Source organism: Herpailurus yagouaroundi, unplaced genomic scaffold (genome assembly GCF_014898765.1).
Source record: "Herpailurus yagouaroundi ecotype Mexico unplaced genomic scaffold, PumYag 141, whole genome shotgun sequence".
NCBI classification, from domain to species: Eukaryota; Metazoa; Chordata; class Mammalia; order Carnivora; family Felidae; genus Herpailurus; species Herpailurus yagouaroundi.
Genome location: NW_024412396.1, coordinates 769,433 through 785,525, shown reverse-complemented (window position 1 = coordinate 785,525; position 16,093 = coordinate 769,433). Strand labels below are relative to the sequence as shown.

Sequence of the window (16,093 nt, the reverse complement as noted above, 5' to 3'; positions counted from 1 at the left end):
TCTTGATCTTAGGGTTGTGAATTTGAGCCCCATTTTGGGTGTAGAGATTATTTTTTAAAAGTGTTTATTTTTGCTGAAGTACAATAGATCTATTTTTTTAAAATTTTGCTACTGGTGCTTTTGGTGTTACGTCTGAGAGTCTGTTGCCAAACCAAGGTCATGAAGATTTACCCTTATGTTTTCTTTTAGCAGTTTTATAGTTTTAGCTATAATTATAATTTTGAGTTAATTTTTGTACATGGTGTGAGCTAAAAGTCCAACTTCATTCTTCATTCTTTTGCAGCAATTAAATAACTAATTGTTCTAGCACCATTTGTTAAAAGACTTTTCTTCTCTCATTAAGTAGTCTTGGCACTGTTTTTTTTTAATGTTTATTTATTTTAAGAGAGAACGAATGCAGATGCACAAGCTGCAGAGTGGCAGAAGGAGAGGGAGAGAGAATCATGACCTGAGCCCAAATCAAGAGTCAGATATTCAACTGACTAGGCCTCCCAGGCACCCTGGCACTCTTGACTATAGATGTATGGATTAATTTTAGACTCTCAATTCTATTCCATTGATCTATCTATCTATCTATCTATCTATCTATATACACACACATATATATCTGTCCTTATGCCAGTACCATACTGTTTTGAGTGCTGTAGCTTTGTAGATGACTTTAAAATCAGGAAATGTGGGGGCACCTGGGTGGCTCAGTCGGTTAAGCAGCTGACTTCGGCTCAGGTCATGATCTCGCGGTCCGTGAGTTCGAGCCCCGCCTTGGGCTCTGTGCTGACAGCTCAGAGCCTGGAGCCTGTTTCAGATTCTGTGTCTCCCTCTCTCTGACCCTCCCCCACTCGCGCTCAGTCTCTCTCTGTCTCAAAAATAAACAAACGTTAAAAAAATTTTTTTTTTAATCAGGAAATGTGAATCCTCCAACTTTATTTTTATTTTTCAATACTGGCTTGGCTAGTTGGGGTCTCTTGAAACCCCATAAGAATTTTAGAATCAGCATGTCCATTTCTCAAAAAAAAAATGCAGTTGAGGTTTTGATAAGGATTGCGTTGAATCTATAGATTACTTCGGTTAGTAATGCCATCTTAACAATGCAGTTGATCCTTCAACTGCATAGGTCCATTTATATTCAGATTAAAAAAAAAAAACAAAGTACAGTACTGTAAGTGTTTTTTCTTTTCCCTATGACTTTTTTTTAATTTTTAAAAAAATTTTAAGTAATCTCTACTCTGAACATGGGGCTTGAACTCACAGCCCTGACATCAAGAATCACATGCTCTACCAACTGAGCCAGTTGGTAGGTGCCCCTTATAACTTTATTAATAACATTTTCTTTTGCTTACTCTATTGTAAATATAGCATATAAAAATACATATAACATATAAAATGTGTGTTAATTGACTGTGTATGTTATTAGTCAGGCTTCAGGTTAACAGTATGCTATTAGCAGTTAAGTTTTTAGAGACTCAAAAATTATACTTGGATTTTCGACTGTGCAGGAGGGTCAGTATCCCTAACCCCAGTGTTGTTCAAGGGCCAACTGTATTAAGTCTTTTAAACCATGAACATGGGATGTCTTTCCATTTAATTAGGGATACTTAAATTTCTCTCAACAATATGTTTAATTTTTAGTGTACAAGTCCTACATCTCCTTGGTTAAATTTGTTTCTAAGTATTTTATTCGTTATTATGCTATTGTAAATGGTAGAATTGTTTTCTCAATTTAATTGGATTATTTATTGTTAGTGTATAGAAATACAAATGATTTTTGTATGTTGACTTTGATACCTACAGCATTGCTGAATTCATTTATTTGCTCTAATTTTTGTGTGAATATGTGTGTGGATTCCTTGGGATTTTCTATATAAAAATCATAAAATCTCCCAGTAGAGATAGTTTTAATTTCTTCCTTTCCAAATTGGATGCACTGGATATATTATATTGTTTTGTTTTGTTTCATCTCATCTTGTGTCATTTCATTGCATAGCATTCCATTCTATTCTATTTGCCTAAATGCCCTGGCTGGAATTTCTAGTTCAATATTGAATAGAAATGAAGAAAGTGGTCATCCTTGTCTTGTTTCTGATTTAACGGGGAAAAAAATGAAAATGAGCCTTGAAAAATAGACTGAGATACAAAAAAAAAGGTCAACAAAGAAATTGATTTAAAAAAAGAAAATTCTTCAGTTTCTTATCTAACTGCTAAATATGTGGCATCTAAAACAGACATCACAGTAACCAGTACACATAATTTATTTAACCCCCTAGTTTCAAAGGTATAAGACCTTCTGCTTTACCTGTTCCAGAGACAAACCATCCAGTCTCTTGCTGGGAATGAGGGGGATGACAATTAGCATGGGTAATAGAGAAGGTATGTAGACCCAAACTGCTTCTTAAACATTTTTCATCCAACTCTTAATTTAGCCTTCCACTCACTCCACTTCCAAAAAGAGAGGGAGTCTGGAATAAATTGAACTGATTTTTGTTTTTTCTCACTGCTTGAAGAGAATTCATCTTTTTTGAGAAATCTTTTCATGTCAGCCACTGCTAAATTATCTGCTTTTCTTCTTCTGAAATGGTGTCGCTACTGTTTCCTTTTCCATGCTATGGTTTTAGTGGGGCTTCAGGAAGGAGTAGATGTAGATTTATGCCTTTTTCAAATTTGAAAAATTAAAGATTTTTTTTTTCTACTTTTAAGTATGTGTTTCTTCTAAAGCCACTTGTCCTGTTTTATCCTTCTCTTTCCACTGTGGCTATATTCAAAGCCAGGTGATATTTGAGGGTCAGTTAAAATGTATCAATTAAGGACTATGGAGTGGTTATCTCCTGTTTGTATTTTAGATTTGCATTGTACTTCTCTGTTCTTAATTCAATTATCTACCATGTTTTTTTCTCCTAGAAGTTCTTTTTACATAAACATTTGGTACTGGCACTCTGCCTTGTTTTTTTTAATGTTGTTATGTAGTTACCCTTTTAAAAAATGAAAAGGCAAGAAAAAGAAGAAGAGAAAACATAATTTTTATTTCATTTTAAGGAACTTGTCATAGTGAGAAAGATAGGTTTCTGTATTCAGTGTAGTATTTTAATCCAGTCTCCCGATTCTGAACTATGATTCTCTATGTGTGTGTTTTGGCATTGCCTCCATTATTTTTGGATCAGAAAACAGGGTGTTGCTGAGAGACTTGAATTCCTCTTGGAGTTAGTAGTTCATTATAATTTTACATTTTCTGGCTCTGAGTAGCCCACATGGTATTTGATATTCCCCAGTGGCTACTTGGCTAATTTTGTGGAATTAGAGTTGCTATCTTTAAGAAAGTATTTCTGACATTAATTTTTAACTAATTTCCAAAAACTTAGAATTGTCTTTAGAGATGTGATTGTCATATTGCTGAGGCTTTTTTATTATAAAAAATTTCAAGCATACTAAAAATAGAATAATATAATGAATCACGGTGTAGCCAATGCACAGTTCCATGAATTACAAATTTAGGGCGAAGCTAATTTTACCTATCCGCCCCCCCCCCATCACTTTATTTGGAAGCAAATCCCAGATATATCATTTTGCTATAACTTATTTTTTGACATAGAGTTGCAAGAGCTGCTGCTCTCAAGTTTGGGGTTCAGAGCAGTTTAGTTCACATACCATTATTGAGCACCTAATGTGTGCTAGGCACTGTGCTTGGTGCTAGAAATACAGAGATCAAAATATAATTGCTGGGGCGCCTGTGTGGCTCTGTTAGTTGAATGTCCGACTTTGGCTCAGGTCACGATCTCGCGCTTCGTGAGTTTGAGCCCCACGTCAGGCTCTGTGCTGATAGCTCAGAGCCTGGAGCCTGCTTTGGATTCTGTGTCTCCCTCTCTCTCTGCCCCTCCCCTGCGCATACTCTGTCTGTTTCTCCCTGTCTCTCAAAAAATGAATAAATGTTTTTAAAAAATTAAAAAAATATATAATTCCTACCTAGGAATTCAGAGTCTAACAGGGGATGCAGATGAGAAAGCAGAAATACAATGGGTTAAGTATTGAGAGTGAGGTCAGCAGAACGTGCCCCAATTCAGGTTGGAGAGCAGGCAGAGTGGTGGGATAGGGAGTGGTGGGTAGGAGAAGATTCTCAGAAGAACTGATATGCACCAGAGTACATGGAGTATGAATAGGAGTTAGTCAAGTTTTCAGCCAGGGGCATAGAGTAGACACAAATGAAAAAAAATGTGAACAACAGTCCAGAATTCTAAACATTGTTTGGGTGTGTGGTATGGTATATATTACCAGGGGACAAAGTAAAAGACTGGGAGAAGCAGAAGAAGATAGAAATGACATGAGGAATCTTTCCCTATCTTATTATACCCTCAAGGTTCCTATCACTTGCCAACCCAGAATCAAGGGTAGGGATTCCCAATATCACTTTAAGTCTTCAGGGAGAAGACACAATGTCTGTGTTACCTGGAGAGTAAACATTTCCCCTAAGTGCCATGCAGAAGAAAGTTGGATGATGACTATGGTCTCCCACACTTGGTCTGACTCAATTTTTTCTCTCATTCCCACTGTATTGCCCCAAGCCTTTTGGGGCTGCTGGCTTGAGGGGGTTGGCAGATGGAGGCAGAAACATTCCCAGTCACCTCTTGTTGGATGAAGGATCAGCCTCTTTTTCAGATTTATCAGTAATGGAGTCTGGAAAATTTCCATTGAATTGCATATCTCCCTTGGGTCTTTTCAGAATTATTTTTTCGTTCTCTCTCATGGTTTTACCTCAACACTTGGGTCTCACTTCTCTAGCAGGTACTGCTGCTAACCAGACTCCCAATGTCTGGATTAATCAATCCTCATTTTAGGACATCTCCATTGGAAACTGAAGTTATGCACAAAGGATTCTGTCCTACAATACAGGGGTTAGTTTGAAACAAGTCTTCAGGCTTTTCCTTCTCTGCACTTAGGCTAATGCCAGGATTTAGGGAGGATGCATTGTGGAACAGGAAAATTGACTGTGCATAAATGCATCAGCAAAAAAGTGAAGACCTGCCTTTAGGTGGAACATTTTTCAACTATTGGAAATGAAAAGAACTATAGGTAAGTGCAGTAAGTCCTTTCATAGCTAGATGAACGATTTGACCCCTCCATATCCACCCTTTGCCTTCCAACCCCATGTTATTCTAGAGTACCATACCTTGGAGCATTGTGAGATCATGGTCCTTCACTTGAAGGGTGCCTGTTTAAGCCTAAGACAGTGATCACATTGTGGAAGGCACTCTTTTTACAAGGAGGGAAAGGTGGGCCCTGATGGCTGACCTGTACATGGCCATACAAAGGGACAAGTGTGATGCAGCCACCTCAGGATCAGAAAGCCCCTTTGTTTACAAGGCAGAAGAATAGCATCGGAGGAATTATGCCCAAGAAGAAAACACAAGAGAAGAAGCAGATTATCTAACTGCTGCCTGTTTTCCCAAATGCTTTGCCCATCCTTAGGAACTCCAGGCTATGGTTAGCCTCACACTACAGGGTATGAAAAGGACCAGGGTGGAGCTGACCATTGGGTCATAAAAAGGGAAAGAGAATCCTTACAAGGTGATCCCCACCCTCATGGAAACATCAAGGACATTCAGGGGTAGGTAGGAGGGATTCCTTCCACATTTAAGGTTGCGACTCATCTTCCTCTTAGTTAAGGTATAGTTAGGTTCAGTTCAGTGGAAATATTTTCACAGAAAGCCAGAAAGAGTCCCCTTTGAGGTGACTGGTTCTATCTCATTGCACTCCATGCATTATGTCCTGTGCTTTGGCCCAGATGTACTATGTTCACATGCTTCCCTTTTCCATTAAAAAATCTCTTTTCTCTCCTATCAAATCCATACTCACTTTTTAGTATTTATTTTAGGCGTCACCTTTCTCCAAAATACTTCCTATATCTCTAAAGTCTGTTTGGATTTTTTTCCCATGTGCCCCCATAGACCCTATTCTTTCCTGTGACATTCCACCTGTGACATATTAACTTTTCCATCATTCTCATTAGGCAGTGAGCTACATGAGAGTAGTGACAACATCTCCTTTATTTCTGAATCACCACATATAGCTTCCGATACATCATCAATACAGAGCAAAAGTTGAATGATTTTACTGATAGTAAGGCAATTTCTATAGAAGCTGGAGGGAGATGAGGCTCTGAATGGAATCCTTAAGGAGAAAGACCACAGAATTGCTTTATCCTAGAGAAAAGGCACAAATATTTTTCTGCTCAGGTAGGACCAACAATTGAGACACTGTAAGTAAAGAGGTTCCTGTTTGCTAGGAGCAAGGACTCCTGCGGTGTGCCAGAGAATAGTAGGGCTGAGAATCAAGGCCTTAAGGTCAAGTCTCATGCTTTGCATGGCTAAAGGGGATCAGTATTCTCCTAATAACTGAGGCGTTTTAAAAACTTCTTTTAGCGGTTTACAATTGAGCGCAGAAGTGGTTAAGTAACTTTTCTGAGGCTACTCGGCTAGTAAATGGAGATACTGGAATTCAAAACCAGGCAGTCTGGCTCAAGTCCTGATCCTGGTAGAATGGGAATCATATTCTTCATGAAATAAGTTTTTGATATTTTTGTCCAACTCATATACTCAATGATATCAGTATTATAATAATGAGGCATCACTATTTAAGATCTGAGAATGGAGACTCCTGGCATTTTCATACCTAAGTTTTTGCCACCCTTTCTGGAAAATCTTCTCCAGCTTTAAAAGTAATTAGATGAGGACCTCAGGTTCTTCAGATCTTAACAGTGGTTGGAGAAAGTGGGGAAGTGTGTGCCATATCACGATAAAATAAGTTTCAGGATTGTTCTGGAGATGACGTGTCCTCGCCACGATCATGTTCATGTTGTTGCACAGGTGGGAAAGATCATGGCTCCTGGGGGGAACCAGAGCATTGGTGTTACAGAGTTCATCCTGGCAGGTTTCCCAAATCTCAACAGCACAAAAGCAGAACTGTTTTCTGTCTTCCTTCTCGTCTATCTGCTGACTCTAACAGGCAACGTGTTGATTGTTGGAGTGGTAGGAGCTGACACTCGCCTGCAGACTCCTATGTACTTCTTTCTGGGTAACTTGTCCTGCCTAGAGATCTTGCTCACTTCTGTCATCATTCCCAAGATGCTGAGCAATTTCCTATCAAGGCAACACACTATTTCCTTTGCTGCATGTATTACCCAGTTCTATTTCTACTTCTTTCTTGGGGCCTCAGAGTTCCTGCTGTTGGCTGCCATGTCTGTGGATCGCTACCTGGCCATCTGTCACCCTCTGCACTACCCCTTGCTCATGAATGGCACTGTGTGCTTTCGGGTGGCCTTGGCCTGCTGGATGGGGGGACTTTTCCCTGTGCTTGGCCCCACAGTGGCTGTGGCCTTACTTCCTTTCTGTGAACAGGACGCCATGGTGCAGCACTTCTTCTGTGACAGTGGTCCACTGCTCCGCCTGGCATGCACCAACACCGAGAAGCTGGAGGAAACAGACTTTGTACTGGCCTTTCTCGTCATTGTATCCTCACTGATGATTACTGCTGTGTCCTATGGTCACATAGTTCTGGCTGTCCTGCGCATCCCCTCTGTTTCAGGCCGACAGAGGGCCTTCTCTACCTGTACCTCCCACTTGATGGTGGTGACCCTCTTCTATGGAAGTGCCATTTTTCTTTATGTGCGACCATCACAGAGTGGCTCTGTGGATACTAACTGGGCAGTGACAGTGGTAACAACATTTGTGACACCACTGATGAATCCATTCATCTATGCCTTACGCAATGAGCGAGTCAAGGAAGCTTTGAAGGATATGTTTAGGAAAGTGGTAGCAGGCTTTTGGGGGGAACTTTTGCTTCCTAAGAGTTTCAGTAAGAAGGAGTGAAGTGAAAGTGAAGGGGGATGTAATAACCAGTCATAAACCCAAGTCTTCTCCGTTGTCATTCTTTTTCCTGTGGTTATCATGGACATCACCAAATGACCAAATTCTGTAATCCCAAAAGAATTCCAAAGTCATCAAGTCTACCCTTCTTCTCCTTCAGGCAAAATTTCTTGATTCTATCTCATACATACCCCCATATTATTATTGATATGTCATGATCAATACCATCATTACATCTTGAGATCCTCCAGCCAGTGATATCTTAACCTAAGAGTCCATGGTCACCAGGGAGTCTAGGGATGGACTTCAGAAAATTTATAAGCTGCCTTACTATTTAAATTTTATGTGTTTGACTTCATATGCATTTGTCTGGGAAGAGGATCCACAGTTTTAATCCAATTCTTGGGAGATCTGTGTGACCTTTGCCAAAAGTTAAAAAATGATAAAAATTTTCAGTAGTATCTTTTGGTTATTTATGAAAAACAAGAATTTTAAGAAAAATTTCCTTATAATCTTAAAAATAAATAAAAATAAAATAGATTACCTGTGTATTTTTGTATACATTTTATGGAAAACATTGCATTTACTGTCAGGTGGAAAAGAGGTAAAGCAAACTGAGTAAGGGACTTATGCACTTCCCCACAGTAATCCCAGTGTCTTTGCAAAAGCAGATCCAAAAGAAAGTTCCTGAATATTAGCATTTAATGTGGTTTTCTAATTTGCACTTTATTATAAAGATGATTTAAAGATATCACTCATTTTTTCACTGGATTGTGTTCCTTTCCTTTGTCCACTTTTTATATCCTTATATCTGTTGTGTTCAGTCTTGTTTTGTTTTTAGTAAAATTGGAATTGGGACAAGGACCTTTAATATCAAAGAATTACAAATGTCAACTATTGCTGTACCTGACAGGAACCAGACTTTGTGGTACGTTTTATGTACTTCACTAGATATTTGAAAGGGAGTGAAGATTCCTATTTGTGGTACCCCTGGAAATCTTGGACAAATATTCACTTATTTCTTCATTCACTTATTTTTTTCCCATTTATTTATTCATTTGCTCCACAAAGGTCTTTTAGGCATCTGACATATGCTATATATCATATATAGTGATATATGCTCAGAGGAACAAGAAATGGTTCCTCACCTCATGCAGCTTTGATTTTAGAGGGGAAGACTGAGAGACAAATAATTATGCAAAGGAATGGGGATGATAAAGGGGTTTATAAAACAACATTGGAAATTATATGAAAACTGATTTACCCTCTCGTATTTTCTTGTTAAAGAAATGTTCAGAGGCTGTCATTCATTAAATAGGGATTAATTCCATGTTAGAGTGTGTTTGTATACACAGACACCATATATATAGAAACAGCACATCAACTTCAACATTCGCAAGCTGAGCATTAGCATGCAAAGAGATAGCCATAAAGCTTCAGTGGGCTCTGGAAATAGTAATGCTTTCATCTAGTTCTATTAATAATACACACAAACACACACTAAATAATTCAATCCCCAAAGATTTCTGAGTGAAAACGAAAGGGATGGAAGGAATGACCAGTGGTTTGAGAGAGAAAAATAATTCTTCAGGAGTGATCTAGGAGCGCTGCCCAGAGAGCAGATGAACTATTTATTACCTTAAAATCTACCTAATTTCATGAAGCCTAAAAACCTTCAGCCAATCCCAGACACTGACCAAAGAGAGGAATTCGTATCACAGTTTATGATATTTTTGGAAGGAACCACTCCCATATTTTGGCAATAAAGTGTGTTAAACCATCTATTTTCAAAATTATTTTATTGTAGGAAATGACTTTGGACTTAATTCAATAAAAGTTTATTGAATACCATATTCTGGGAAATAAGTTGGTATGGAGAAGTACAAATACGTGATCTCTGCCATCAAGGAACTCACAGACTATATAGGTATAAATATTATAATATATAATAAAATTATATTAATAAATAAAAATAAAATAAAAGTAATATATATGACTGTGGGTCAAAATATAATAGACCATTGTAAAATTTAAAAGTGGGTCTGACAAAATGACATTTTACTAACAAAGCATAATAACAAATATTAGGTAATTGAATGTGATTAAGAATGGAAATATCACAATAAAAATTGTACTAGGGAGCGATCTGTGATTTTATTTTTTCAATCTTACTTTACAAGTTCCTGTTCCATAGGAATTTTTTACTCTTAAAAAAATTTTTTTTTCTAATTTTTAGTTTTGAGCGGGTTGTGGTGGGGGGAGGCGGGAGAGAATGAGAGGCAGGGAGAGAGTGAGACACAGAATCTGAAGTGGGCTCCAGGCTCTGAGCTGTCAGCACAGAGCCCCATGCAGGGCTTGAACTCACAAACTACAAGATCATGGAGATCATGAAGATCATGAAGATCATGACCTGAGCCAAAGTTAGACACTTAACCAACTGAGCCACCAAGGTGCCCCATGAGTTTTTTACTCTTCATCTTAATCTCAACAGCACTTCGCACAACTGATCTTGGACTTGTATTGAATATAGTTTTGTTCTTTGGTTTCCCTGGGACTGCACTTGCCTGGTTTTCTGTCCACATTTCCAGCTACTTTGTTTTGTTTTGGAGGTGTATCCACTTCAATAAAGCTATTAAACATTAGCTAAGTTGTAAAGTTATTTCTAGAAATCACAAATTAAGAGGACGCTGAAAATAAGAATGTATTTCCAACACCTAGAACAGAGCCTGGTCCATTGAATGTAACCAAGAAAAATTTGCTGAATGAATTAAAGACTCATGAGCAGATGATAGCCACAGCCCTGAGAGAGATGCTGAACTCAAGTATCCAGCAGCTTGAGTGTTAGCACTCATTCCCACACTCAGCCCACTCCAGTGACTATTAGAAACTGAACCTCTCACATGTAGCTAGAGCCCTTAGAGGGTTATTAACAGTAGACTAGAAAAAATTTCCCTTGCAGCAATCAACAAATTTTTCTGCCTCTAGGAAAAAGTCATCCTTGAAAATTCTCAACGGAAGCTCTTCCTTGCTACATAAAATTTGTGTCATCTGGGGTTACCAGAGGGCAGGTGGGTGGGGCGATGCGTGAAATAGGTGATGGGGATTAAGGAGTGCACTTGTAATAAGCACTGAGTGATGTACAGAATTGTTGAATCACTATATTGTACACCTGAAACTAATATAACACTGTATGTTAACTACACTAGAGTTAAAAAAAAAACTTAATTAAAAAAATAAGGATTATAAAAAAACATTAAAAATATTTGTGTCATCTGGGACACTGCAAACTAATACATTAATATAACATTATTCCCATTTTCCCAGATGACACAAATACTTTTAATGTTTTTAAAATTTTTAATATTTTAATATTTTTAATGTTCATAGGCAGTATAAATATAAACCTCAAAATGATATGAAGAGACATTTCTCCAAGGAATTTATACAAATAGTCAATAAATACATGAAACTCAGCATTATTAGTCATGAGGGAAGTCAAATGAAACCACAATGAGGGACCACTTCCTACCTGCTAAGATGGTTATACTGGAAAAGACATAATAATAAGTACTGATGAAGATGTGAAAAATTGGAACACTCACAAATTGGGAATGTAAATTCCCACGTTAGAAAACAATATGGCAGCTCCTCAAAAGTTTAAGCATAGTGTTACATATGACTCATCAATTCCACTTCTAGGTATATGCCCAGGAGAAATGAAAATTTTTGTGTCCACACAAAAACTTGGACATGACATTCATAGCGGCATTATAATGCCAAAAGTGGAAACAACTCAAGTGCCCATCAACTGATGAATGGATACATAAAACGTGGTATATCCATACAACAGAATATTGCTTCACAAAAAGGAATGAAGTATTGATACATGCTACAACATGGATGAATCTTAAAAACTTAATGCTAAGTGAAAGAAGCCAGTCATAAAAGACTATACATTGTATGATTCCACTCACCTAAAGTATCCAGAATAGGCAAATCTGTATAGAGAGAAAGTAGATTACTAGTTGCCCTGGGCTGCAGGAGAGGGATGAGAGGAAATGAGGAGTGACTTTTAATTGGGTATAATGGGGTTTTTTGGGAGTGACAAAAATGCTGTAAAATTGATTACATTAATCTGAAAATATGCAAATATGTAAAAAACCACATTTGTGTATTTTAAGTGGATAAATTATATCAATAATTCTTATAATGGATCTTATGCTTCATCACTTATAGTGATTCCACTTTGAATCCTGATACATTTTCTCTGGTAATCAGCCCCCATTTTCCCTGTATCCCCATTATTTTTAAAAATGAAGACAGAAACTGGTTCATACCTGAGTTTGTTTTCTTGCCAATCAGAAGAGTACCTGATAATTTGGAACACAGCAAAATCTCATCACATTGTTTTTTGAAAGCACAGATTACATAAGGGTTAAATATGTATCAAATAGTCATGCTCACTGGTGATTTGCTGTGGACCCTTTTGTATGATTCAAGGGGGACAGGTCATGTTCATAATAGTGGAGAGTACTAAAGGCCCACACCAGCTCCCACAAATCAATATTATTTTTTTAAAAAGGCAGTTATATTATAAAACACAAGCAATCAGGACTCTAAGAGTAAACAGATAAGCAATGAAAAGCAGACTTAGACTGTTAGGAACCTCAGTTAATATAACCATTATTTGGGTTCTGAAACCCGCACTTCTCTCCCACCTAAGATCATCTTACACCTATTTCTGCTTTTTCAGAACTGACTTTCCTTCTTTTACCTTCCTCCTCAGGCTGTGAGCTATCATCCCCCTTTAATTTGCTCCTTTCTGCCTTTGTTCCAGTGCTGCTGAGTTCTTCCTGTCTTGATTGTCAGCCCAACCAGTATTCCTGCCTTCTACACAGTAATAGGAGCAGTAATAGTGCCACTTTCATGTGTGCTGGTCTTAAAAGTCCTTACAAGTTCTTGATAACCCAAGGAACATTTAAGGGCAGGGAAGGACAAGGACTCACTAAATAATCACGAACTACCCCTAAGACCTTTGAGCCAAACATGTGAAAGGACTAGGTCTTCCCCTTCACAGCCAAGCTCCTACAAAGAATTCTTTACCTACATGGCCACACTTTCCCCCTCATTCTTCAACCCACCCAGCTCTGTCATCTTCCCTATACTTTCTGTTTTAAATGCTGGTAAAGGCTGTCAACAGCCCCTGAGTAACCAAATCAGCTGTCAGAACAAGTGACTGTCAGGAGGTTTCCTTCTCTAGTTCTTCTACTCACTGGATTCCATTCCCAACTTTTTAAACACTGATGATCACCAGGGCTGGTTCTTAAATTCTTTCTCTGCGAATGCTCTTCCCTGCACATTTTTAGCCAAAGCAACATTAACCGCCACCGTGTGTATGTGTGTGCGTGTTTAATTGAAGTATAGTTGAAACCCAATATTACATTAGTTTCAGGTGTACAACACAGTGATTCAATAACTCTATACATTATATTGTGCTCACCACGAACGTAGCTACCACCTGTCACCATATATACAATTACGATGTTTTTAATTCCTAAAATTCCTTCCTTTAGTTTGAATCTTTCTCTGGAACCCCATGCCTTTATATCCAGATTCCTACTGTGCATCTCCCCGGTAGCAAATACATCAAACACAACAAAGCCCAGGCTAGGTGTATCGCATTTCTGACGGGACAACCAACTGGAAGTCAGAGCATCCTGGAAAATTCTACTCTTTCTTTTCCCGTCATCCAATAACCAATCACAAAACTCTTATTCTTGCCTGGCCACATAACCTAACAACTCCGGAAAGGACAAATATGATGGAGTCAGTCAGAAACTCAAAGATTCCCAGTGTACAAGCAGTTTGGGAAGATAAGTAGGTTTGAAGGCCTATCATTCCAACAGTTCACAGGTTTGGGCCACTTCTACAAGCCGGAATCAACCATACTCTAAGGTTTCAGGTAGACACCTCACACTACAGCCAGCTGGCTTTCCAGGTAAGCAATCAAAGAATACCAACGGGGCTCGTGGATTCTTGCTAGAAATGGCAAGACTACTATCACTAGGTTATATTGAGTCTTGGAAAAAATTCAGTTGTGCTCTCTTTGAATAGAATGGATGTCTGAGCCTTTGGAGCCCAAGGGTCCCCAGGCCGCAACTTTGCATTATTGGGAAGATTTCCAGGGCACTTGTGACTGTGCAGCAGACGGTGTCCGCAACCAAGAGTGCAGCCACGCTCCTGACCGCGCGGCTGCTCCCAGGCGGGTGCTAGATTCCGCACCGCCCAGGGATCACTGCAGGGGACCAGTGGCCCCAGGAAGAGGGTTCTGGCCCGGCATTGTGATCCCAGCACACCTCCAGGTACCACTCTCTTCCGTGTGAAATGCTCTAGTGAGAATTGCACGAGTTTTTCCCGCGAAATGTGCCTCGCTAAACACTGCCGGAGCAAGCTACTCCTGACAAAAGAGCCTGTCAGAGCCAGACTGGGGCACCCCTATCTCACGAAGCCCTTGGCTCACCGTAGCATCTTCATTGTCCTTGCATCGGTCCACAGAAGTGTCCAACTTGCTCGCAAGCTGATCTCGAAACAAGTCCATGTTGGAACGGACCTCAGCCTAGGTGGACTTAAGCTTGGGTTGTATTAGTTGTATTTGGCTCTAAAAGGACGGGGAAGAGAAGGAAAAAAAAAGCAAAAATACCAGGGCTCGTCCGGGATTTGAACCCGGGACCTCTCGCACCCAAAGCGAGAATCATACCACTAGACCAACGAGCCAGCCCTGAAGGTGGGCTTTCCTCTCTTGAAATGATCATTCATCCTCGTTTGTTGCATCACACTACTGGACCGTTTTTGACGTTTCTCGTAAGCCCACTGATTTTTTCCAGACCCCAAGAATATCAATGAGTGCATTCGAAGGAATCTGAGCCACAGCGTCCCAGAGATAGGAATGTTCATTATGGAGCTCAGGCTGAGCTGCGAGTCTGTCCGCGGACCCTCCTGAGGTGGGGTCTGGTTGCTTACAGGGTTAGGACCAGAACCATCGCAGGCGCACCGGGGTGTAAGGACACAGTAAAAATAGGAACCACCGAGTTCACTAAGAGGCAAAGGTTACCTCCAGGACCAACAGAGGAGCTCGACACTATGCCCCCCCTTGGAGTCAAATCCCAAAACTACTGCTTTAGTCCACTGAGCTTGCTTTTGCTTGTTCCTTTCAGTTTTATTTAATAAACGTTGTGTTTTAGGTCTACATTTAAGGCACCCTTCAAGGGTGGGCATAAGGTGACCTTGGGGAAGAGTTGTCCTTTCCATACCGTCTTTTTGAGAAGGCTGGACCCTCCTGCTTCTCTATCACCCAGAAGATGGTGGGTGGAAAGGGAAGGGAGGACATTGTCCTTGCTCTGCAGTGCTTTCTGCAAAGGGAACGATGTTCTTGGGCTCTAGCTTGTCTGCCCTGGTCACACTGTTTACCCTGTGCTGAGCACATTTCTGGCACACTGGGTCAATAGCTACTGAATCTCCTGAACCAGGCCCCAGACTCCTGGGCGGGCTGAGACCAGAGGAGAGAAAAGGAAAAAAGGAGCGTTCCCTTTCCGATCCTTTCATGAGTCTCCACTTTGTATTTGTTCTGGACTTCAGGAGAGCCTGGAGGCCCAGAGAGAAGCTGCCTCGGGGGAGTCCACGTTGTTAGCGAAGAGCGTTAAAGGACCGAGGAGAGGGTTACACTCTTTTAGCCAGCGTCTGCTTCAGGAAACCTGGAGGAGTCTCAGGTCCAGATCGACTGTGGCGGGGTCTGATTCCGCTGAAAGGCTTGGGGAGGGGGCGAGGGATGTCTGGATGCCTTGGCGCCTTCACTGTGGCGGTCCCCAAATTCTGAGGGTCCGAAGGGTATGAACTGTGCTTAGAGAAAACCATCTCCATTAAAAAAAAAAAAAAAAAAAAAGTTTTATGAGTCCAAGCAGATGGGAGACATGAGGTCGTGGACATATCTTGCATCCTCTTCTGTAAGGAGCCCTCAACCTACCCCACTTTACCCCAGGGCTCACTGGAAGCCCGGGTGTTGGCGGAGCTCAGTGACTTGTTAGGACTGAGGCTGAGGAGCCTGTGCTATGGGCTCTACCTGGTCTTCTAGAGACCTACATTCGAGTTTAGGCCTAGTCAGGAACATGTTTCTTAGTCATTCTCTTGAGATGCTTCCTTCAAAACGAATTTGTTTTCATTTAGATTTATCTATTAAATTTTGTTTA

General features: G+C 39.9%; 1 protein-coding gene and 1 non-coding gene across 2 annotated transcripts; one reads left to right on the top strand and one right to left on the bottom strand.

Moving 5' to 3' along the window:
- The first annotated feature begins 6,484 nt into the window (after positions 1-6,484).
- Positions 6,485-7,853, top strand: OR6S1 (olfactory receptor family 6 subfamily S member 1). Its single transcript, XM_040476434.1, has one exon. The coding sequence runs from the start codon at positions 6,810-6,812 to the stop codon at positions 7,851-7,853; it is 1,044 nt and encodes a 347-aa protein (XP_040332368.1). The 5' UTR covers positions 6,485-6,809.
- Positions 7,854-14,552: 6,699 nt separating this feature from the next.
- On the bottom strand, positions 14,553-14,624 carry TRNAP-UGG (transfer RNA proline (anticodon UGG)). Its single transcript has one exon. It is a non-coding gene; the product is annotated as a tRNA-Pro (tRNA).
- Between the last annotated feature and the right edge of the window lie 1,469 nt (positions 14,625-16,093).

Excerpts from the sequence above, each read along its gene's own strand:
- OR6S1 (XM_040476434.1), top strand. The coding sequence starts at position 6,810 with ATGACGTGTCCTCGCCACGATCATGTTCATGTTGTTGCACAGGTGGGA.